The sequence below is a fragment of the Bubalus bubalis genome, chromosome 8 (genome assembly GCF_019923935.1).
Source record: "Bubalus bubalis isolate 160015118507 breed Murrah chromosome 8, NDDB_SH_1, whole genome shotgun sequence".
Classification (NCBI taxonomy): Eukaryota; Metazoa; Chordata; class Mammalia; order Artiodactyla; family Bovidae; genus Bubalus; species Bubalus bubalis.
The window spans coordinates 110,471,924-110,498,342 of NC_059164.1; the positions used below are offsets into that span (position 1 = coordinate 110,471,924).

At 40.1% G+C, this 26,419-nt stretch overlaps 1 protein-coding gene across 1 annotated transcript in view; it reads left to right on the forward strand.

Annotated features, from left to right (window-relative positions):
• CNTNAP2 (contactin associated protein 2) overlaps window positions 1-26,419 on the forward strand; it is a 2,308,807-nt gene that overhangs the window by 1,481,804 nt on the left and 800,584 nt on the right. The window contains exon 12 of the mRNA XM_025292067.3: window positions 10,314-10,433. Coding sequence (XP_025147852.3) covers window positions 10,314-10,433 — 120 coding nt within the window. The remainder of the gene's footprint in view (window positions 1-10,313; window positions 10,434-26,419) is intronic.

The window sequence follows — 26,419 nt, forward strand, 5'->3', positions numbered from 1 at the left end:
CTGCCTTGCAGGTGGATTCTTTTAACACTGAGCCACTGGGGAAGCCCATAATAGTCTCCTAGTTGATATTAACTTTCCTGACCTGCCCAAGTTGTCTCAGTGGTAAAGAATGTGCTTGCAATGCAGAAGTTGCAGGAGACGTGGGTCCAATCCCTGGGTCAGGGAGATCCCCTAGAGAAAGCCATGGCAACCCATTCCAGTATTCTTGCCTGCAGAAACCCATGGACAGAGGAGGCTTGTGGGCTACAGTCCATAGGGTCTCAAGAGTTGGACATGACTGAAATGACTGAGCATGTAATGTGTCCACACAAGTGTCAGGAGATACTTCTTAAACACAAAATTGATGATGTTACTACATTATTTTAAATTCTTTAGCCTATGCTTACAGAGTAAATACTAACTCCTTAGTCTTAGAGTCAAGAATTTTACTGCCACAAATGGAAGATAATAGTATACACTTAAGAGTTTTGAAAGCATTTTTAAAGGGGAAATCTTAATAGAGTTGGTAACAACATATTATATATCCAAAACTACATATTCAAGGTGATAAGGCAAAAACCAAGGAAGACAAATACGATGATGCAGATTTTAATCTGCGTTTATATCTTAGGTGATTTAAGTCAATAGAAAAATGCTGACAAAAAATAAGTGGGCAAAAGCCATAACTATACACTTCATAGAAGATTTTTAAATCTTTCCAATGTATTTGTGAAAGTAAATTTTCAAATCAAACAATAATGAAAAGTTTTGGTTTTTTTTTTTTGCCAAGTAAGAAACTTTTCTTTTTCTTTTATTTTAAATCAATATAGCTGGTGCTGGTAAAGATGCATTAACAGGCAAAGTTGTTGTTTAAGTATTATCAAGACTCTGAAATTGACCATCAGATTTAGAGCTTATTCCCCGGTGGCCGATAGTGAGCAGAGTAATGAGTCTGTAACAACCACTAGTAAAACCTGGCCATTATATATCCTGGATTCTGATGTTTACGTGGGCATCTCATACGCTTAAAGAAAGTCTAGAAAAGAAGTAGGAGAAGGGCCTGGCATTCCAAAGAATGAAACACAAGTTTCCTCAAGTTTACTTATGGAGCTAGGGAAACAGAAGTTTCTTTTTTTTTTTAATTATTTGTTATTTTTTCAGGATTAATCCAAGGAATATAAATTTTCTTTATAACCACAAACTATACCATTAAAAAAAAACACAAATCTATCTCACATATTCTAACAAAAATTCCCTCACTTTTACTTAGCAATCTCAATCAACTTTTTTTTATAATTTTTTACCTTTCATGGTTTAAATTCCTACAATAATGTGGTCACCCCCCATCCCGTTCCACCAACTAATTCCTTTTCTTATAATCCAGTTTCTACAAATGCTACCACCAAGAAATATTAAAAGAGTCACCCAAATCTGCTCATTAAATGTATTAGCATTTCCCTGACCTGATTCCCATTCCAATTTTCTAAAACAATTCATACTATTGAGACTTATCCTTTTCCCTGGGGGTGGCTCCTTGTTTGTGCCCTATCTTTATGCTAAACATTCCTTAAGTCATGCTTTCTTTACTAATGCTTTAGACCTATTTCATATCTTTGCTCTTAAGCTCTTTGCTCTTCTCTCTACCAATGTGAGGTGTTGACATCTTTCGCTAATCAACAACACTGGGAGTACATGGCTGCTGCTGCTAAGTCACGTCAGTCGTGTCCGACTCTGTGCGACCCCATAGACGCAGCCCACCAGGCTCCCCCGTCCCTGGGATTCTCCAGGCAAGAACACTGGTGTGGGTTGCCATTTCCTTCTCCAAAGCATGGAAGTGAAAAGTGAAAGTGAAGTCGCTCAGTCGTGTCCTACTCCTAGCGACCCCTTGGACTGCAGCCCACCCGGCCCCTCCGTCCATGGGATTTTCCAGGCAAGAGTACTGGAGTGGGGTGCCATTGCCTTCTCTGGGAGTACATTAGGTACTTAATAAGAATTTTTCTTTATATAGAACAATCACAGTATTTTTATATAGTTGTGATAGACAGGATAATCCTCTCTCCACCAAACATGTCTATATCCTAAACTGTGCAACCTGTGAATATATTACTTTATATGGCAAAGAGACTATGATTAAGTAAAGACCTTCTCATGAAGAGAGTGCCCCAGATTATCTGGGTGGGCCTGATGTAACCAGAGTTCTTTAAAATAGAGAGAGGTGACAATCAAGCAGAGAATCAGAGTGGAGCATGAGAAAGATCCCACTAACTACAGCTGACTTTGCAGATGAAGAAATAGGAAAATGAACCAAGGAATTCAGGTAGACTCCGGAAGCTGGGAAAAGCAAGAAAATGGATTCTCCCTTAGAGGTTTTCAGAAGGAACACAGCCCTATTTAGCTCGGTGAAACCTACTTTGAACATCTGACCAATAGATGTGTTTCAACCCACTAAGCATTTGGCTGCCGGGGTCCAGCCCCGGCTGATCCAGGGTATTCGAAGCGGGGACGGCGTTGGCGAGGGTAAGGATACAATAGCTTCAATTAGATATTAATTAAAGATATAAAGAGTAATAGAATGAGGGTAGCTCAGTAGGAAAATTCAGTGGAGAAAAGAGGCTGAGTAGCTTGGTTTACGCGGGAGACCAATAAAACTTCAAGACAAGAAGTTTGCACCACTTGCATAGGCCGCAGGCGTCCTTCCGTTCTCCCGAAGGAGAGGAGACACTGAGGCCTCCCCGGTCGGATCTTAGAAGCCCAGGCATAATTAGCAAGCATGGCGGGTTCCGCGCTCCAGATGGAGACTCAGCCAGAATTTGAGAGAGAGAGCGACATGGGGAGACCAAGTTTCAGTGAACAAGGCCCGCACTTTATTTTCCAAAGTAGTTTTTATACCTTAAGTTATGCATAGAGGATAATGGGGGAAGGGGTGGAGTCATTCAAGGACAGCAGTTCCTGGTCCTAATCGAAGCCAGGCTTTCAAACTTATCATATGCAAAAGTTCAGGTGATTGACATCATCTTCTGGCCCGGAGGCCTGTTAACATTTTAAGAAACTTATTTTTCTCTAAAGGTGATTATTCCAAAGTCAGGCACCAGCCTCCAAAAAAGCATTGGACAAAGCTTCATTTTACATTTCTATACACCCATTACATCAATCAATACACTGCCAAGGACACAGTAGGTAAGGAGTATGGAGACTTAGCAGCAAACATTGGCCCAACAAGTGAAAAACCCTTCACCAATACAATTTCTAATCAATCTTTTAACCACTCAAAGGAATCTGTGTTTAGGCAGCTTAGAACATCTGCCTCTCACAGTTGGGAGGCTCTGAACAATCACATGTGGCCGGAAAAACCTATTCAGGCAGGCTAGAGGATTTCCAAAGGAGTTTGTAGGTTGAAACACTGCCACACCCAGGAATTATTAACTGGAGCTGTAAGCTAACTCTTTTTTTCAGAGGGAGGTAGTGGGGGACAGCCCCCCGTAAAGTCAGAGGTGTAGGTGAAAGCACAAAGCAGAAAATAGGCAGACTCTGGTTTTGGGGGTAGATGCTCGAGAATTTCCAGGGGGACTCCTGAGACTCGATCCCGCCTTTGCGTATGCCGAGCCTCCTTCCTCATGACCTTTGTCATGGGCGGAGTTCCTCACGCTGGCTCCCGGCAGTGATAGAATTGCAGTTGAGCTATTCCAGATCCTGAAAGATGATGCTGTGGAAAGTGCTGCACTCAATATGCAATATGCCGGCTCCCGGCATTTGGCTACTGTTGCAGCAGCCCTATGAAACTGGTACGGTAGTGTTTTGTCATTTTGCACGACAGCTAATATGATGTCACACAGACAATATTCAATATTTAATGAAAATGAATAAGTACTTAGGATTTGCCACTTTCTGGATTTTTATAAGCTGTGAAATTCAATATCATGTGTTCAACGGTCGTATTTCTGAACACCTGAGATTTATTTAAGAATATGTAGAATAATATGAGAACTTTTGTTTGGGAGTCGGAGTTGAAACAGAAAAATTACTCGTCCAATAAATCAATGAACTTGATGAGTCTATTTATTTTGCCATCAGTTCAATTGCCTTTCTGTTCTCCTGCAGTCTACTAGAAAAGCTCGATCATTGGCGATAGCTCAGATCCTCTCTTTCTTCAGTGGTTGCTGACTTAGCCCCTCTGTGCTGTCATCTCCCTGGGGCTTGATATGTACAAACTGTGCAACCCAGACAGGACTCCACTGAGTACAGAGTTAACTGGCTGAGGCATGCAAGCTAAATACTAAATACTTCTGTGCATTAAAATATCCATGCACTCAATGCTTTTTAGTTTAAAAAGTGTGTGATTTCACTTGATATTTATGCTAACTTGGTGGAGGAGGTACTATTGCCTTCATTTTATGGTTGAGAAAATGAAAAGTTAAGGGGAGTGTCTAGGTAGTAAATGACAGAAAGGAGATTTGAACAGAAATCTCTTAATTTCTAAGTGAGGAACAGAATGAATATAATTTCACTATATATATCTGTTCTTGCCATTTTGTCTCAATGTTATTATTCCATGTATATATTTTGCAAGTGTATTTTTAATGATATTATAACTTATGCACATTATAGTGTGGAAAACACTGAAAAGTATGAAGTTTTAAATCATCCATAATCTTACTGTTGAAAGACAACCACTGTGACCGTTTGAGTAATACTCAACGGTAACAGAGGTAACAACAGTATTTTGGAAACATATATATTTCTTTCCAAATATTTTTCTGCACATCCATCCAAGTATATTTCTTTTGACATGTATTTTTATTTAGAGCTTATTTAGAGTTCTATTTTTATTATTCTGAGCGAAGTGAGGTGGCAGGCTAGCCTTATGTTATTTAAAATTGTACTGTATTGCCTTGCAGTGACCTGTTTTTCCTGTTTATATTAAAATATAAATAAAGAATTAGTCCACCCTTCTTGAGTTAATTTTTATTTTTTCATGATTAGAGCCATGCTTCTCAAAATGAAGTCAGAACCAGCAGTATGAGCATCACTTGGGATCTTGTTAGCACTGCAAATTCTCTACTGAGTCAGAATCTTTGGGGTGAGGCCCAGGAATCCCTGTCTTAACAAGCTCTCCAGGTGATTTTTCACACATGATAAAGTTTGGACTAAAGTTTTGCCTTTCTATTTGTGTTGATGAGGCAAAAGCAGCCAGTAAACCTGTTTTAGGTTACAGACAAGCGGAATAATTGTCACACTTTGAAGAAAAATAAAGAGCTTCTTGCTTATCCAAATTTCCCTCATCCACATGCTTCAACTGTGTGCTCAAAATGCTTGTACGCTTACACAGAAATGTTAGTAGTTCCCTATCCTTACTATCATCCAAGCGTGCTTTCATATGGATAGACTTCTTCTGGCAAGCCAACTAATCATTTATCAAAATCAGAACAGGATGAAGGGTAGGTACATTTTAAGTTTCATTCCGATAGTCTTTCTTAACTACCTACCAGGTTATTCATAGCTTAATATAGAGTAAAAAGGAAAAGCACATTTTCTAGACCCTGTCCTCATGACAGTTCACAATCTTATTAGGAAGTAAAACTTTCATATATGTTTTAATTAACAACAATCAATCAAGTCTTACATTGACTATAATTAAGCATTATAGTTTGTGAGATGAGCCCTGGACTGTACAAAAAGCAGGATGTATTGATTAGAGAAGGTCTCCTTAAGAAAGGAAAAAGGTCAATGGTGCCTAAATAATAATTATTGTATTAACAATAAATACTTCACCTATTAATTAATATAGGGGCTTCCCTGATGGCTCAGTGGTAAAGAATCAGCCTGTCAATGCTGGAGATGTGAATTCAATCCCTGGGTTGGGAAGATCCCCTGGAATGGCAACCCACTCCAGTATTCTTGCCTGGAAAATCCCATGGACAGAGGAACGTGGCAGGCTACAGTCCATAGGGTCACAAAGAGTTGGACATGACTGAGCACACATAACCATTAATTAATATACCTATGATACCTGTTTCCTGGTGGTGGTGGTTTAGTTGCTAAGCTGTGTCCGATTCTTGCGACCCGGCGGACTGCAGCCTGCCAGACTCCTCTGTCCATGGGATTCTCCAGGCAAGAATAATGGAGTGGGCTGCCATTTCCTTCTCCAACCTATTTCCTAGACAAGGCTGCTGCCGTTGCTACTGCTAAGTCACTTCAGTCGTGTCCGACTCTGTGCAACCCCATAGATGGCAGCCCACCAGGCTCTGCTGTCCCTGGGATTCTCCAGGCAAGAACACTGGAGTGGGTTGCCATTTCCTTCTCCAGTGCATGAAAGCTAAATGAGATTAAATATCTTTGCCAAGGTTATATAATTAGTGCTTGGTGGAGTGAGAATTTAAACTTAGATGTGTTTGACTGGAGCCCTGTTTCTTAACACGTGTTCCTTCATAGTTAACTCTGACTGAGAAGTTTTATAGATTGAGAAAAAGGCCTGTAGAAAACCACAGGCAATCCCAGAAAGGGTAAACATAGGTTAAATAAGTTCCTTTGTCAGATTCGCCTGAGCAGAGAGCAAGGTTGATGTCAGCAAGTTGCTGAAACCTAATGAGATCTGTAAGGGTTTTGGAAGGTGTTGCACGCTTAGATGGTGATCTGGGACATGCTGTCAGAGATGAGGAAGCACTATTACACATTTAACTTAAAGCAATGTATTAGGACAAGACCAACACTGGATTAAAAGAGCATAATTGGGTGGGGAGTGAAGCGATATTTGGGTAGAGCAGTCAGTTAATAAAATGATTGCTATAAACCAGATATCAGATTATAAGGAAAATGACAGAAGGGAAGCTGGAAAACAAAGATGACAGTTTTTAATGGTAGATCAGCTGAACGGGCTAATTGGAAAACCTAAGAATTTAAACCTGATCTTCTAAGTGATTTTGAATTGTACATAATAATTGCAATAATCTGAAGGAAGATTGTCAAAAGTTAATATGGCAATTGGTTTCAGAGATTGTGAATTTAACACATTCTTTCTTTCTTTCCAACTATGTCCACCTCCTGATCTTAAACATGTGATCAGTTCCGTCTATTTTATCCTGTCTTATTTGTTTTATCCATTCTCATAATAGCTCTGGCCATCTCACCATAGCCCTTTGGCAAGTATTGAGCTTCCCAGGCAGAGAAGGCAATGGCACCCCACTCCAGTACTCTTGCCTGGAAAATCCATGGACAGAGGAGCCTGGTAGGCTGCAGTCCATGGGGTCGCTAAGAGTCGGGAACGACTAAGCGACTTCACTTTCACTTTTCACTTTCATGCATTGGAGAAGGAACTGGCAACCCACTCCATTGTTCTTGCCTGGAGAATCCCAGGGACGGGGAAGCCTGGTGGGCTGCTGTCTATGGGGTCGCACAGAGTTGGACACGACTGAAGCGACTTAGCAGCAGCAGCAGCAGAGCTTCCCAGGTGTCTCAGTGGGAAAGAATCCATTTGCCAATGCAGGAGATGCAGGTTGATCCCTGGGTTGGGGAGATCCCCTGGAGGAGGAAATAGCAGCCCACTCCAGTATTCTTGTCTGGAAAATTCCATGGATGGAGGAGCCTGGTGGGCTACAGTCCATGTCGTCACAAAGAATCAGACATGACTGAGCATGCACACAAATGGCAAGTAGCCTATCTGCTCTCATTACCTTCTGAATTACTTCCCTAAGATCTATTGTGTTTTGCTACAAGGAACCTTCTTTATAAAACCTCTCTCAAAGTATATCATCTTTCTGCTGAAAGTTTAAAAAATATTTCTTCACTGTCTTTTATTGCCTTACTTTACTTGGTATGGCATTCAGAATTAGAGCAAGCATACTTTATTATCTAAATTTGATAATTGGGAGGCAGAAAGTGGCATATTAATAATTGCATGCTCAGTCGCTCAGTCATGTCTGACTCTTTATGACCTCTTGGGCATGGCCTACCAGGCTCCTCTGTCCATGTAAATTTTGGAGTGGGTTGCCAGTTCCTTCTCCAGGGGATCTTCCAGACCCAGGGATCAAACCCTCATCTCCTGCATTGGCTGGTGTGTTCTTTACCACTAATCACTGGGACAAAAGTGTGTGGCTGTGCTTAACACTCTAGCCACATTTTCTTCCAGTTGCACTTCATGAATGAACAGTGGCTGAGTACTGAGTGAACTGCCCCTGCTCCAAAAGTCCCTGAACTGTGCTGTTCACAGCTGTACTTGTTTTACCTAATCTACTGCTCAACACATCATATGGCCTCAATGAGTAGTTGCAGAAGGAAGCAAGCAAGTGGAAAGCAAGCCCTGAGTAAATCAAAGCATTTCAAAACTGTTGTAGTGTGCTGTGTTTGCTGAAATGAAATAGAATTTAAGGTCTAGCATCTTTGGGAAGAAGAAACATTGAGAGCCAAAGGGAGGCACCAAGAACCTGGGAGAGGGAAGTAGAAAGAGGCAGCCCCAGAGTCAGACCTTCGCTTTATAACTTAGGAAAGGGCAGATGCTGGGAGTGTTGAATTCAAGAGCACTTTTCCAAAAGATTCCACTTATCAGTATGTAGATTTTTACCAATAGTAAGGATCTCGAGTGGCCTCGGCCAGCAATGGCTCAGAGAGGGGCTTGGGTTCCCAACCAGAAACTGAAGCCGGGTCGCAATGGTAAGAGCACCAGATCCTAGCCATTAGACCAGTGGTCAGTGACAAGGGCCCTGACCCTTTGGCTTTACAGAAAAGAATTTCCACAAAGACAGAAAACAGTGAAGCAAGTAAAGTATTTATTAAGAGGAAAAGAATACAATATGTGTGGATATAGACACTCAGGCAGACTCAGAAGGAGAATCTTTGCAAGTTTGAATCAATTACGTGGGGCATTGCTTCCAGGTTTCCCTTGGCCAATCATTTTGATTTGCCTGGTTCACAGTCTATATTTGCTGCATCTCAGGACCCTTCCAGAGAAGGCAATGGCAACCCACTCCAGTACACTTGCTTGGAAAATGCTATGGACGGAGGAGTCTGGTAGACTGCAGTTCATGGGGTCGCTAGGAGTCAGACACGACTGAGCGACTTCACTTTGACTTTTCACTTTCATGCATTGGAGAAGGAAATGGCAACCCACTCCAGTGTTCTTGCCTGGAGAATCCCAGGGACGGGGGAGCCTGGTGGGCTGCCGTCTATGGGGTCGCACAGAGTCGGACACGACTAAAGCGACTTAGCAGCAGCAGCAGCAGGACCCTTCCATGTGTGTGCGTGCATCTCTTTGACAAGATGGATCCTACCGCAAGGGCATATGGGTTGATCACCCCTTGACTTTACTCCCACTTTGACCTCTAAGGAGCCTTTCTGCACACGTGTGGTCAGGGAAGTCTCCTGACTTCAGGAATGAGAAATATGTGGTCTGGGCAGGGCCCAACCTCCTTGCTTAATTGCCCTGCTAGGAATTTCGTCCATAGGGGATGAATCTCCAATGCTTTACCCTGTGTTGGGGTGAGGGGCCATCTACCTCCTGTCTCCGTAGTTCTTAGCTAAATACTGTCTAATCCTTCATAAAGTCAGTGTAGAGCTATTTTTAAAAAGTTTTCACAACAGTGTTTCAGAAGTTCCAGCTATAAAGGAGGTATGTCAGTGTCCATTCTGCACCACTGAAATCAGGTGCATTCTCTGTGAGAAAAGAAAATGTGCTGGGAGCAAGGGAACAAAAAGGAACATGATGAAAAGCTACAACCTAATTACATAAATGTCTTTTTTTTTTTTTTAACAAAAACTAGATTTAATGTAATTAAAGCACTTGTAACAAAATGAAGCAGGGGCATTTCTTTCCTTTTTTTCCTGAAATGAAGGTTAGCAATCACATGCTATTTGTAGGAAATTTACACTAAATATGCAAAAATGTGTCTGTGTGTTTGTTTGTCTGTGTGTGTGTTGGGCGGGGAGCAGATTTTCTCTGATCTCTTAGCTGATAGACCAACAGTGCAGTCAATATTCATGGCCTTTCAGTTAAGTCCCTTACAGTAAGGAGATATCTGTAAATAAGTATAAACTAAATATTTTTCAATGCTCACGAGCACCTGTTTTAAGCAAACATTACATTTATTCAACAATTTATTGAATTGTTTTAGACCTTTCCCCAACTATAAAGCCATAGGAGGAACTCAATGTCTTTGTTAAGTCAGAAAGAATGCTTGTGGACTAAAAATCAAATTGTGAGTTTACTTGTAGAAAAAAGAGGGCTCATTCTGACATGAGGATATGCTCCTAATCAGCAGTTTGGTAGCATTTGGTCTGTAACTGGGGCATGGATCTCGGGAGGCTCTTTTTTGGGTGCTGAGCTCATGCAGGATATTTCTTTCCAGCCATCTATGAGCCTTCCTGTGAAGCATACAAACACCTGGGCCAGACCTCAAATTACTACTGGATAGATCCTGATGGCAGTGGACCACTGGGGCCTCTGAAAGTTTACTGCAACATGACAGGTAACTATGCCCTATTTATGTTTCATGAAGATTGCTTTTCTATATGTTGAGAATGAATAGCACCATTGATGTTTGTTTCTTCTGTGCTGTGTTCTTGTCAACACATGAATGAAGCTAAATACTGCTGGGTTTGTTAGGCTAAATGGTGAAGTGTAGTTTGACACTGAGTTTTGTTGTTATTTTTTTAAAGTCTACCTTCTGATTTGAACAGTTAATAATTAGCATTAAAAAAAAATCAGCATGTAGAGGAAAAAATATAAAGTGAAATTGAAAGGTTGAAGTCCACAGAAAGAACTAGCCCATGAAGAAGCTGCCACAAGAACCTAGACTGGGGAAGGTTGGTGTCACCTCTCAAAGCACTCACACTGCACATGGGAGAGGAAGCTCAGAGGCCACTCCAGGCCCTCCTCTACAGCAGAGTGATTCAGTTATACACACATGCATCCTTCTCATATTTGGTGATGCTGACTCAATGGACATGGGCTTGAGTAAACTCTGGGAGATGGTGATGGACAGGGAGGACTGGCGTGCTGCAGTCCATGGGGTTGCAAAGAGTCTGACATGACTGAGCGACTGAACTGAACTGAACTGAATAGCATAGGACCTTGTTTGCCCATTCTTTAAATTCCAGCTTGCACCTGCTAATCCCAAACTCCCAATTCATCCCACCCCCAACCTCCTCCCGCTTGGGAACCACAAGTCTGTGCTCCATGTCTGTGAGTCTCTTTCTGTTTTGTAGATAAGTTCATTTGTGCCAGATTCTACATACAAGTGATATATGGACTTATTTCACTTAGTATGATAATCGTTAGGTCTGTCCATGTTGCAGCAAACGGCATTCTTTCATTCTTTTTCTGGGGTTGAGTAATATACTATTCTGTATGTGTACTATATCTTCTTCATCCATTCATCTGTCATTGGACGTGTAGCTTGCTTCCATGTCTTGGCTATTGCGAATAGTGCTGCTATGAATATAGGGATGCATGTATCTTTTTGAATTATGGTTTTGTCCAGATATATGCCCAGGAATTGGATTGCTGGATCATACGGCGACTCTATTTTTAGCTTTTTGAGGAACTTCTATATCGTTTCCCGTAGTGACTGCACTACTTTATATTCCCACCAACAATCAGGAGGTTTTCCTTCTCTCCACACCCTCTCCAGCATTTGTTATTTGTAGAATTTTTAATGATGGCCATTCTGACCAATGTGAGGTTGTCTCGGAGAAAGCAATGGCACCCCACTCCAGCACTCTTGCCTGGAAAATCCCATGGACCGAGGAGCCTGGTGGGCTGCAGTCCATGGGGTCGCTAAGAGTCGGACACAACTGAGCAACTTCACTTTCACTTTTCACTTTCCTGCATTGGAGAAGGAAAAGGCAACCCACTCCAGTGTTCTTGCCTGGAGAATCCCAGGGACGGGGGAGCCTGGTGGGCTGCAGTCTATGGGGTCGCACAGGGTTGGACACGACTGAAGCAACTTAGCAGCAGCATATATAAAATCTACATTATCTAAAAGATAAAATGCAATTAAAATATGTAATGGATACAGAAACAAGAAAAAAAATGTGAATTTCTTCATAGACTTTGTGAAAAGAAAAAAGAATATTTAAGTGTACCTCTAGGATCCTTTTTCTAGGTTTTGCCACTCATATATTTACTATTTTGTCAGAAATTGTGTTGTGCGAGAATAAATTGATATCGTAAATGCCTTCATGGTGTTCACAACTTATAATAAAAACAAGCACTAAAAAAAGTAAACAAATATAAGTAATTTTTCTGCAGAGAAAAGTAATGGAATTGTGAAGAATGATTTATTTTGGATAGAGCATTTAAAAAAAGAAAAACCTCCCTAGAAAGCAACATTTTAGCCAAAATGCAGCATATGGATGAAGACAAGGCACTCAAAAAGGTGTGGAAGGAAGAGAAGCTCTGAAAATGTACACTCCAAGGCATGAAAAAAGTCATTTTCTTTGAAGGAACTAAAACCCAAGTGACTGAAGCATAATAAGACTGTAGGGGCCCAAAATGAAGTGGAGGAGACAGGCAGGAGCAGAGCAGATCAGGAAGTAAGGATGGTGGTACTGGGGGAAGAAAATATTTTTATTTTTTGAATTATATTTCAATGTAGTGGGTGGGAAGCTATGGAAAGGTTTTAAACAGGGGAATGAGTGGGTCTCAGTTAAAACTACTGAGGCAGGAGGTAGATGGGCCCCCCAGGGTAAAGCAGTTGGAGATTCATTCTCTATTGACAGAAACTCCAAAACAAGAATAGCAGGATAATTGAAGGAGGAGGACAGGCCTGCTCAGACCACATATCTCTCATTTCCGAAGTCAGGAGCCCTCCCCCACCACACATGCACAGAAAAGGCTCCTTGCAGGCCAAAGGGGAGTGATGTCAAGGGATGTTCTACCCAGATACCTCTTTGGTAGAGTCCAGCTTGGCTAACAAATATGTGCGCGCACATGGGAGGATCCTGAGATACACAAAATGTGGACTACAAACCAGGCAAATCAAAATGATTGGCCAAAGGAAACCCAGAAGAAATGACCCATAAAAGTGATTCAAACTGCCATGAGGGTGTGACTCAGCAACTCTCTGACTGGGAACCCACACCTGGCTCCAAGCTGCTGCAAGCCGGGGCCACCCTAGATCAATACCAAGATCAATGCCACTTTGAGCACCACGAATGACAGGCTGAAAGCACCGCAACCAGGTCTGAAGCTATAGTCAAGGTCCAGGGAAGAAAAGATGCTTCTTTGGACTTGGCTGGTGATAGTTTAAGTGATGAAAAGAGATGCATTTCAGATGTATTTTGAAGGTAGTACTGTCATCAAAGACCCCGATTCTGGGAGAGATTGAAGGCAAAAGAAGAGGGAGGAAGAGGATGGGATGGTTAGGTAGCAACACTGACTGAATGGAGACGAATTTGAGCAAACTCCAGGAAATAGTGAAGGATTTGTGAAGGATGGGAGAATAATGGTTAAAGAGAGTTATCAAGAATAACTCCTGAATATATGGATTAAGTAACTCAGTGAATTATAGTGCCATTTTGGAGACATGCAAAATAAAGGAAAGAACAGATTTAGAGGAATTTCAAGAATTCAGTTTTGACCTATTTAAATATGAAGTGCTATATGCCATCTCAGTTGACGTGCAAATTTTGCAGTTGAATAAGCCCTGAAAAGATGTTTGGGTTAGAGATTAAAATGTGCTAATTGTTAGCATATGAATATATGAGAAATGATAATATCACTTAGAGGATTGTAAACTGGGAAAAGGCATCCCAGGAAGGTAGTCCTAGGAACTCAGTAGGTAGATCAGATTTCTAGTGATGAAATATTCTTTGTGTCAAGAATGTAATAAGTGGAGGAAAAGTGTCTAAGAGAATTCTGGGGACAAATGGGTCATCCATGTGGATGTTGAATTGACTGTTTGGATCCTAAAATTTATAAAATAGATTGGGAGGATGGAGAATGACTTTGAATCAATGGAAATGTATATAATGACTGAGAAAGGCCCCATGGTCCTTCTAGGTTAGACTCCTCCCACCCTCCATGCACCCCACCTCTTGTTTGTAAAAAAGCTTTACCTCCTATGCCTTCCCTTAGTTCCAAAGAGCAAATTTAATCACAGAAATGACAAAAGACATAAACAAAAGAAAATATTCAAGCAAGACAAAATAAGAATAGGTTCAGTTCAATTCAGTCCAGTCTCTCAGTCGTGTCCAACTCTTTGAGACCCCATGGACTGCAGCACACCAGGCCTCCCTATCCATCACCAACTCCCGGAGTTCACTCAAACCCATGTCCATTGAGTTGGTGATGCCATCCAACCATCTCATCCTCTGTCGTCCCCTTCTCCTCCTGCCTTCAATCTTTCCCAGAATCAGGGTCTTTTCAAATGAGTCTGTTCTTCACTTCAGGTGGCCAAAGTATGGGAGTTTCAGCTTCAGCATCAGTCCTTCCAATGCATATTCAGGACTGATTTCCTTTAGGATGGACTGGTTGGATCTCCTTGCAGTCCAAGGACTCTCAAGAGTCTTATCCAACACCAGAGTTCAAAATCATCGATTCTTCGGTGCTCAGCTTTCTTTATAGATTAGCCTTAAAATAAAGCCAAGAACATTTAGTTCTTTTTCAAGGGCTATAGATAATATCCTGAGCCACCTCCTTGAGTTATTTTGCAGATTCTAAAACCTCCACCTGATGGAAAAAAGTTAACTGCATGCTGACCAGCAGTATCTATATCCCAGACAAGTTGTAACAAAAGGATGATAATTGAGATTCCCGAAACATCTCTGTGTTACCTCACCATCAACCCAATCAGAGAACTGTGCAGGAGCTGGTCATGCACCACACTCCTAATGTTGCCTTTAAACATTTCTTACCTGAAAGCCATTGAGGAATTCAGGTTTTTTGAACATAAGCTGCCCTTACTCCTTTCTTGGTGCCTTGCAATAAACACTGTACTTTCCTTCACTAGGATCCAGTGTCAGTAGACTAACTTTGCTACATATTCAGTGAGTGGACACAAGTTTAGTTTAGTAACAAAACAGTTGAAATTTGGTACCAGGGAAAAGGAAGCAATTGATGATCCTGTATTTTTAAAGAATGGCTTTGGCAACTGGGAATAGGATGTTCCAAAGGAGACCCACACAATAAGAGAGGAAAACAAATCAGAAAGTCACTGTTATAATTCAGGAGTTGAAACTGAGATTTAAGGTGGAGGCCAGGAGGTAAAGGAGAGGATTAATTTGATAGATATTTAGAAAGTTGAGTTGACCAGACTGTGGCTGGTGAGATTGGAATTGAAAGTAATTCCCAAGTTTCTTTCTTGGGAAACCCATACATTGGAGTACAGAAGAGCAGGTATGGGTCAAGAAAAGGTGGGACTCTATGTTGCCTTCAGCAGCTGTAAATCAGCCTGTTAGAGCTGTACTGTGGGCATACACTGTGCAGATTCCCTGAAGACTTTGAGCCCAATTAATCTCTCTGTCTCAGTTTCCTTGTAAATAGAGTAGGAATTGGAATGAGTTGATCTCTACACTGCCTTCTATACTTAAAAAAACTGAAAAATTCTATTATTGCTATGAAACATGAAAGAAAAATATCACTATTCACATAATTTAGAAACAAAATCCTCTTGCCTCAAACAAGCTTGAATTTACTCATTTCTTGGCCATGTTTGATGTAAATTGGCACTTTCATTTTTTATCATAAAGCAGTTCCTCTGCCATGCAATTCTCCTTTTGGCTATCTGTACTTCAGTGCTTCATCACTTGGAAATTAGGGGGTGCCCTAAATGACACATCTCAAGTGCTCAGTTGACACTAAGGAGACCATGTATTCATTGAATCTTCTGTAGAAGAATTCATCATTCCATCCAAGTCAAAGCCTGGTTTCCTTTTTAAGATCTTATGGCACATTATAAAACGTGGTCATTGGTATCCTCACCCTCCCTCTCAATTTCTGTTCTCTCTCTGAAAATTTGGTGTCATAGATATAATTTTTAATGAATGTATATTATCATATATTTATAATATTTGCCTCTTTCATTTGAATACTTTTCTAACACTTCAGCTTATTTCTATTTTCTTAAGATGCTTATCAACATTTTCTAGAAACCTTGAGTTTTTGTATTTAAAGCTTCATTTAGTTCTGTCTTCCCAGGGATTAATAATATCAATAGTAAATAAAGCCAGATCCAGCCATTATCCTTGGAAAATTACTGCTTATCCTTAAATCAAAAACTGTGCTTTCCTCAATATTCTATCCTCAAATTCATCTTTATAACTCTCTTTGCATTCATATTTAATTTTTAAAAAAATTAAGTAAACATCTGTGCTGTTTGATGTGATGTTTAAAGCCCAAGTAAGGAATACCTCCTGCATTCTTCCTAGCACTACTTTTGTAGTTTTATCAAAAAACCATTAAGCTTGTTTACATAATTTGTACTTTATAAAGCCCTGGGATTTAGCTGATCAAATTCTATTATCCTCTATAATGGTAAAAGCTGTTCATGTCTTTTTAATCTAATATTTATAGAGAGCTTGTTACTCAAGTTCCTAAGCACTTGCTCTCAGTAGTATAATTTTTTTTTATCACATGCCTCTCAGAAGTTTCTGTAGTGCAGTGTAGTGGGTGGGGGTGGCAATGGGATGCTGGGGTGGGACTCTTGGGCTCTAGTAGAAAGAATCATGAACCTGCCCCACACTCCTTGTTGCCATCACCCCCCACCTACCCCTCAGCAAAGCAAAGCAGTTCCTTCTCTATTTTCTGCTTTCAATAGCACCAATTTATTATATCATAGTTTTCATGGGTCAGGACTCTGGCACAGGTTAGCTAGGTTGACTGCTCAGGGTCTTACAGGCTGAAATGAAGGGGTCAGCAGGGCTGTGGTCTCATCTGAGGCTTGGCATCCTCTTCCACGTTTGTACAGGTTGTTGACAGAATTCAATTCCTTCAGGTTTTAAGACAGAGGGTCCTATTTTCTTGTTGGCCATTTGGCTGTGGCTTGCTCCTAGAGGATGCTCCCAGCCGTGCATCCTTCTCATGTCATGGCAATGGGAGAATCTCTGACCTCTAGACTCGCTTTCAAGAGTGCAAGTGATTAGGCCATGCCTCGTAATCACCCAGTATAATACTCGTTCGATTAACTCAAGTCAACTAGGGGACTTAGTGACACCAGCAAAATCTCTTCACTTTTTTTTTGTTTGTTTGCTTTGTTTTTTGTACCAGCTAGTCATTTTATTTTATTGAAGGATAATTGCTTTACAATGTTGTGTTAGTTTCTGCTGTACAACAAAGTGAATCAGCAATATGTACACATATATCCCCGCCCTCTTGAGCCACCCTCCCCACCCCACCCATCTAGGTCATCACAGAGCATAGAACACCTTTGCTGTATAGGGTAACATAATCGCAGTAGTGATAACCCATCATATATATATACACTTCTCACCTACATTCAAGGAATAGGATCAGGGAGTACACACCAGGATTTGGGAATGCTGGGGGAATACTTTGTATTCTTTTTCCCGCTCTTTATACTATTCATAACTCCAGCTACATGGAGTCTTACCTATTGAGTAACAGTGCCAAACTTAGTTTGTAAAAAATTAAGGTTTATTATTTATTACTTGTGGTTTTTATCATATTGTTCAAATAGGAAAACTTGAAAATATAGATCTGCAAAAATAAAAATTGCTTACCAGCTGAGATTAGAATTACTAACAGGTTAGGTGATGTGCGATAAGATTTTATATTTTATGCTTATAGTTATACATATAGTATTGAGGGGAAACTAAATGCTGAGCACTATTCTAAGTGGATCAGACACACTGACTCATCTAATAATTCACAACAACCCCATGGAATATGTAATATTACTCTTATTCCCATTTTTGGGTGAGGAGACTAAAGCAGAAATGAAGTCCTAAGTTACACATCTAGTGGGTTATGGAGACAGACATCATGTGATCTGGAGCCAGAGTTCGTAGCTGCTGTGCGTGTGCACACGTGTGCATGCATGATGTATGTGTATGAATGCCTGAGTGTGTGTGTCACTCATCCTCATGGCCAGATGTGTGCATACTCCTCATTTTGGATTCTGTAGTCTGATTTAAATATGATTTCTGAAACGAGCATCTCTTATTCATGTCTTTTCATTATCATTAAAACTTCCTTACATAACTAATTCATTATCTGTGATAGGACAGCATTTTTGCCATAAACTATTTACTTCTTAACTGCCCCGCTGATGCCTTGGGGTTTTTAATCAGAGAACACATTTTAAATGAAATCAGTTTATAAGCCATTAAGCAATTATTATCAATTTTAGCTCTTAATTCAGCCAGGAGTACAAATTTCTGAGAGCTTTCATAGAATAACTTTTGTATTTCTTGTGTACTTGGGTTAATTATTCCTTAGGTTTTAAGCCTGACTTTTTTTATTGTTATAGAGTTGCTATACATTGCTGCCTCAATTTCTGCGGTACAGCAGACTGAATCAGCCATATGTATACATGGAAAGCTGCTCAGTGCTCTGTGGTGACCTAAATGAGAAGGAAATCCAAAAAAGAGGAGATATACATGCCCGAGTTTTAGGACGATTTAAATCCTACTCCCAATGTCTAGTTATTTTTTCAGTGTAAAAATCTTAAACTGAGTCTAACAAAATCTGGCTTGAGAAGGTAATGAGATTGAATGGAACTGTGTTGGGTATTATCAGCAATATTTAATATGATTGCAGCGCCTCATTCCCTGTTCTTGCAAGGAAACTGGCTAGAAATGAAGACACACGCAGCTTTCTTCTCTCCGAAAGCTTATTAACACCCACAGGCCAGGCAGGAAGATGCCGCTGCCCCTTCACGTTCCTGGAGTGTCGTGCACTCTCTCTCTGATGTATCCACGTTTTAAAGTATAAGCCTCAAAACACTGTCTTCTTCCATTTTATTCCCTCCACTCATTTTTATTTTTTTCCCATCAAAGGTGTTTGCCCTCCTCTTTCTGTCTCCTAACCCAGTCTGCTTCCTCTGCTGTTAACATTAACCCTCACGTAGAATAGTTCTCTGTCTTCTTTCACATCATCGCCTTTTCATAGCCTTCTCACAAGCTGTCTTTGTTATAAACCTTTATAATCACTCAGCAACTCCTGCTTCATGCGCTCAGCTATTTCAGTTCCTCACAATCAGTGTAAATCTTTGAATTCAATTCTGTTCCTACAGCTTCAATTGAAAATCTAGGAACCAACTCAGTGATCAAACGCAGCCTAAAAGGAGAGCTCCTCTCTGTAACTGATTACCCGCCCGCCCAAGACTCCTATTCAGACTCACACTCCTATTCCACGGATGACTTCTACCTGCCAAGGCTCCTTTGAGATCTCTTCATTGTGTGTCAGTCACAGTGATAGGTTAATACTATAAGAGTCCTCAAGTGGTTTTCGAACTTTAAATCAAGGAAGGGAGAGGGGAGCTACAGGAGGTCTGGTGAAGCCCACGCCGTCAGACAGGAGCCAGGAAGGGAAGGGAGGGCACCATGTGAAACCAAGGCAGAATGGTCTTAGATCTAGAACAGGCAGCTCAGCCACCTCTGAGCCTCCAAAATGCTACCATGAATGCAAATGCCCCACCTTCAAACTTTTTTACACACCAATCTAAACAGAATTTTAAACACACTGTGTTTTTGGTGCTTTGAAAGCACTATCTTGGTTGTGCAATTTCAAAACCTGCTCAAAAACGGAGAAGGGCTTCACACTGTCTATGACAATGGACTACTGTTTGGCTTCCTCTGTCATTTGGGGTCTGAAACTCTAGTCTAGTCTACAGATATCAGCTTGTACATCTGGCAGGTGGGGGAAAAAAAAAAAAAAGCCTTTGTGAAATCCAGTTAAATCAGCTAAAAGTGCAAGAATAACCTCACACTTACTCACTAGGAATTCTTCCCTTCTGACTAAACTTAAAGCCACTATGCCTGAGCTCCTATCTTTCCAATCCCTAGGTTTCCCAGTTTGCTGAATCACTTTTCATTCCTTCTCAGTAAATCAATTTCCATTTCGAAAGATTCCTGGCAATTTTAGCAAGAGAATCTCATGTAGCAACGGGTCTGTCTTTTGATCTTTCCTCTTAGTCTAATTGATGCAACTGAGAAACTTAAATAATAAACTCTACCTAGTATGACATGGTGCCTAAACTGCAAATATTGGAGTCCTGCTTCTGGGATTGATTTAAGCAGAAGCCTAAACCTCATCATGCCCAACGTAAGTGATGTCACATGACAGCATTTGTCTCATTTATGGCAACTGACAAAATAACTCTGAAAAAAGCTATACCTGTGAATGAAGTTGTCAGAAATCTTGTGGTATTTATGGACAGAGGAGGTCATTAGGGCTGAGTGTCCCCTCAGATATTCATTAATCTCATATCCTGTTTCTACTCATATGTTTGAACAAAGTCAGCATTGAAAAATAAGACTATATAAGAACTTACTAGATCCTCATCGTGATCATCATTACAGTTATTCCTTTTATTGATGTACATGTGTGCTCAGTCACTTCAGTTGTGGCCAACTCTTTGTGGCCCTCTGGGCCATAGCCTACCAGGCTCCTCTGTCCATTGAAGTTTCTAGGCAAGAATTCTGGAGTGGGTTGTCATTTCCAGGAGATCTTCCCAACTCAGGGATCAAACCTGCATCTCTTGCCTCTCCTGCATCGGCAGGAGGATTCTTTACCACCGGAACCACCTGGGAAGCCCTTTTTGACGTATAAATATGTATAATTTATTTTCTCTTCACAGGAACCATATTTGCCCCTTCCATTTCTAAGCTCACTTGGTTTACCTATAGGTGCCAGGGCTGAGAGATGGTAGCGTACTTTTGACAGGTGAACTAATGCAGTAGCTCAGAGGCCCCCAACCTTTTTGGCACCAGGGACCGGTTTCACGGAAGACAATTTTTCCACAAACGGTGTAGTAGGAGGGTTTGGGGATGATTCAAGTGCATTACATTTATTGTGCTTTGATTTCTACTATTATTACATCAGTGCCATCTCATCAGGTGTTAGATCTTGAATTTTATTAGTGCATTATCGCTGCAAGCCAAGTACAGAGTAGAATCCAACATATTGTGCTCTCAGTATTTAAAAGACTATAAAATAATAGAGGATGTCTTGCTGATGTTTTCCATTGCTCCAATCCAAACTGCTTGCTCTCTCTATCTGGGTCATCCTATCATCATGAAATCTCCCATCCCACCTGTGTTTATTCACCCAACAATTTCCTCATCTCCCACTATGTCAGACCTCATGCTTCCCATTTCCTATGTCTTTTTCATGTTAATTTACACCCTCATTTGGGGGTAGCACATTCTCTGACAGTTTCTCGATCCTTTAATAAATCTATCCTTCTCCCTAGAAATTAGAAGAACTTTCTTTTATTCCCCAATATTCTGAAATTTCACAACAGGCATTAGAATAAGTCTGTTTTCATCCTTGGGCTAGGTGCTTACTTTCACACTGGCAACTCCTCAAATTTCTTTTTATTTTTCAATCCTGATTGATTTCTCTGTTTTCTCCTTTTAGAATGATTTTCATCCTGGTTTTAAATCAAAGAGCTCCTTTTTGTTCTTTGGAAGTTCCATTTTAATAGCATACTGTTCTTCACATCGGCAGACTTTTTATTGTATCTTAAGGATAATGAATTTTTTCCTTTCCCTCAGTTTTTTTCTGAATTCCTTTATTCTGCTCATTTTCTCTCCTTTTTATGTGTCCTGGAATCTCCTCAGTTACCTACAGATTCCTACTAATTTCTAGCTATGTGTTTATTGTTAAGAGTTAGAGGGTCTTGTTGATTTTGAACTTCACTCTTGGTTATAGCATCACCGACTCAATGGACATGAGTTTGAGCAAAATCTGGGAGATGGTGAAGGACAGGGAAGCCTGCCAAGCTGCAGTCCACGGGGTCGCAAAGAGTCAGACGTGGCTTAGCGACTGAACAACAACTTGCTTAGAGTGGCCATGTGTCCTGTATGCTCAATATAATCCCATCTTAGTTTTTTTTGGCCTGATGTAGCTCTCCTTTTTACTTTCAATACTGTCCTAGTTTGAATATGTCTATGCATTTATCATATACATTTATGAATGTATATGTATACATAAATATACTCTGGCTTTACTGGAGTTTTAGGAGGGAAAAAGTTAGATGCCAGTCTTTATTCAACATCTTAACCAGTAATTCTAATATTCATTTGTAATTCTCTGATTTAATGCCTTAGAACCAAACAGTTTTTTAAAACACGTTTTTAAATTAAAATGTTCAAATTTTAATATAAATTATTATTTCCTTATTTGTTTAAAAGATGTCATCATTTTAAACTGTTTATTGTTGACTCTCTGTAAGAGAGAATGTGATAGATGCCTTCATCTATTATAGTATTCTATCCATTTCATCTGTTCCTCACCATAACCTGGGGAAGTATTAGTATTCCAATTTTGAAGCCAGGTGAACTGAGATACACACAGGTTTTAAAATTTTCCAAGCAGCTAATGAGTGTTTAAACATCTTATCATCCATGGGTGCATCTATAATGCAGTTTACAAAAAACTGTTTGCATAAAGAATATAGGTTTGAATGATACCAACAATGAGAGAATGAGAGGCTTCCTTATCTTTTAGTGGCATAAATGTATCACTTTTTAACTTTTTAATAACTTGAAACATTCTAGAAACCCTTGGTTCTTTTAACTAACATAATATAAATTATTATTACTATTCTTATTTAAAAGTTTTCTTCCCCTTTCCTGACTAACAAGCATCTAGGATGTGAGATGGGGTGTCTATATTGTTCACTCCTGAATCCAGCAGTGTCTGGTATATAGTTGGCACTAATAGATGCATTGTTCCAAATAGAGCTGTGCCACTCTGGCTTTTTAGTTGACATAAGTAGCTACCATTAATAACAAATAGATGAGTATGTCTGGAATTTCCCAGGTAAAGAACCAGCCAACTAATGCAGGAGACTTAAGAGATACAAGTTTGATCTCTGGTCAGGAAGATCCCTGGAGGAGGGGATGGGAACCCACCCCGGTATTCTTGCCGGGAGAATCCCATGGACAGAGGACCCTGGTGGGTTAAAGTTCATAGGGTCACAAAGAATCAGACACAACTGAAGTGACTTAGCATGCACTCATGAGTAGGTCTAAGTAACTTCTCCATCAATCTCAGTTCTATGTAAGACACCAGTGTGAGACAAAAGTCTGCCTCACCTACAACCAGAAGGCAAATATTTATTAGCAACAGGCTCAAAAGTTGCCCTTACAACCTGTTCTTTAAATTTGAAAGTCCAAACTCTATCCCATGAGTCTTTCCAGCTTTTCCTTGTGTGGATGCTTCTCTCACAGAAAATATGAAAAATTTTAGAAACAAGATTGAGTTTACTTTATAATCAGAATCAACCAGAATCCTCTGATTCAATTGATGAAAAGAACTATTTAAGAACCCAACCCTGGTCCTATGAAAAGTAAAAGATAAGGGGCTTTCTAGAAGAGGGTGACAGAGGATGAGATGGTTGGATAGCATCAACAATGGACATGAGTCTGAGCAAACTCCAGGAGACAGTGAAGAACAGGGACATCTGGCATGATGCAATCCATGGCATCGCAAAGAGCTGGATACAACTTAGTGACTGAACAACAACAAAGGTCTCCCTAGATTCCTTTATCCTTCTGATGCAAAAGTCGAGAGGAGTCTCTATTTTAGCCAACGAATTTAGGTGAACCTCAGTAATCTGCCAATAAAAACGCATCCCCCAAATTGTAACTAAAATTAAATTAACTTAGGCTAATTAATAAAGCATCAAGTACTAAGCAGTGATAAATGCAACATATACACTTGTATCCACTTCTGAAATCTTGATTTTTTTTTAAATGCTCATCAACCACCTATGACATGTGTGTTTCTGCTTTGAGCAATCCTATGCCAACTCTTGGGTATAAACTATCTAATACACATGCAATTATATCAAACTATCTTTGTGGACCACAAAACACATGAATAACCATCCAGGTCACCTACCAAAAATTTGTAAAAGAAAGTTCATTGACATAAGCTGTAAATTTGGGAAAAAACTTGCCAAAGATGGTTACTTTAACATTGTTCATGAGTGAAGTAAGCCAGAAAGGAAAACACCAATACAGTATACTAACGCATATATATGGAATTTAGAAAGATGGTAACAATAACCCTGTGTACGAGACAGCAAAAGAGACACTGATGTATAGAACAATCTTATGGACTCTGCGGGAGAGGGAGAGGGTGGGAAGATTTGGGAGAATGGCATTGAAACATGTAAAATATCATGTATGAAACGAGTTGCCGGTCCAGGTTCGATGCACGATACTGGATGCTTGGGGCTGGTGCACTGGGACGACCCAGAGGGATGGTATGGGGAGGGAGGAGGGAGGAGGGTTCAGGATGGGGAACACATGTATACCTGTGGCAGATTCATTTTGATATTTGGCAAAACTAATACAATTATGTAAAGTTTAAAAATAAAATAAAATTAAAAAAAAAAAAAGCATTTAATAAAATCCACCACTTATTCATGAAAAAAAAAACATTGTTCATATACTGGCTAAATGTAAATAAAGCATAGCATTATGTCCTCAGAATAGTTATCATCAGCAATGTTCCTATGCTTATGCATCATAACCCTTGACCACGCCTCTGGTTATTAACTGCAGTTCTAGGAAAACATGGAAACCATTTTCCTTTACATTTTGTTTTGTTCCTTTCTTTCTTTCTTATGTCCTTATTTCCACAGCCTCCCCTACAATGGTCTCCTTTGGATAGAAGACAAGAGATTTGACATGACTTTAACATATTAATGTAATGTTACCTCTCCCAATGGTATTTCCATTTCAAAGAGAATAGCAAGCAGAATAAAAATATCAAGAAGGAATTTTCAAACAGAACATTTTCAAATGTTCTCTAAGTCATTCCTGCCTGTGCATACAGAAAACAATAGCCCAAGTGATTTTCAAAGACCTTCCGTGTGAAGTTTTTGTTTGAGAGCTGGCAAGCCCTGTTTCTATTACTAATTACTCTTACCTTTGCTTCAACATCTATTTTACATCAGGTCACTATTATTTCCTATACTCCACAAACAAACGCTAGAGGAAGATGAGATCAGAGACAAAAAATCAAATTAAATATTACATGGAAACAAAATATAAAGGAACATACTGTGCAATAGAGTAATTACTCTCTCAGGGAAGAGAATCATCTATTATCCATCATAGTTCCACCACCACTATTCTCTCCGACTTCTGTCTTCCCTTTGAAAATTCTAGATGCTATTTATTGAAAGATTCAGTATCCCCATGTACAATATTCATTTTTAATACTTGAAATCCTATATTCCATTCCTATGTAAAAGTAAAATACTGTGACTCTCATACAACATTTGACTACTTCCTCCATATGGCAACACATTGTGAGAGTTTGTGTGTATTTAGGGGTGCCATCACTTCATGGCAAATAGATGGGGAAACGATGGAAACAGTGACAGACTTTATTTTTTTGGACTCCAAAATCAGTGCAGATGGTGCCAACAAAGGTCCATCTAGTCAAAGCTATGGTTTTTCCAGTAGTCATGTATGGATGTGAGCATTGGACTATAAAGAATCCTGAGCACCGAAGAATTGATGCTTTTGAACTGTGGTGTTGAAGAAAACTCTTGAGTCCCTTGGACTGCAAGGAGATCAAACCAATCAATCCTAAAGGAAATCAACCCTGAATATTCATTGGAAGGACTGATGCTAAAGCTAAAACTCCAATACTTTGGCCACCTGATGCAAAGAACTGATTCCCTAGAAAAGACCCTGATGCTGGGAAAGATTGAAGGAGAAGGGGACGACAGAGGATGAGATGGTTGGATGGCATCACTGACTCAATGGAAATGAGTTTGAACAAGCTCCAGGAGTTGGTGATGGACAGGGAAGCCTGGCGTGCTGCAGTCCATGGGGTCACAAGGAGTCAGACACGACTGAGCGACTGAACTGAAGAATCCTGAATGCTTAGAATCTCCTGTGAATGCCGAAATTTTGTCATCATGTTGCTTGTCTGCACACTACAGTTTTGGTTGTCAGTAATTACAATCCTGTTTAGATATTTTTGGGCAGTAGTGGAAAGTAAAAGGGGATAATAGTTTTTGCTACTTAAAAGAGGAAGATAGAAGCTGTGTTGAGAAGAAATTTGCTGTTAAAACCAGCGATATTTCTTTTTCCCATTTCAAACCCTGAGCAGAAACCTTATGAAAACATCTGGATGGACTATTATGGCCCCACTGAGCACCTGACTGTGTTGCAGTGCCATTAAAATGAATTTTTGGTGCCCGTTCAATCTGTCTTCAGCTTTATAGACATGGCCTTATTTGTATCGATCGCTCTTCCTTTCATGGAAGCATAATAAAGGAAAGAAAACAATATCCAAAGG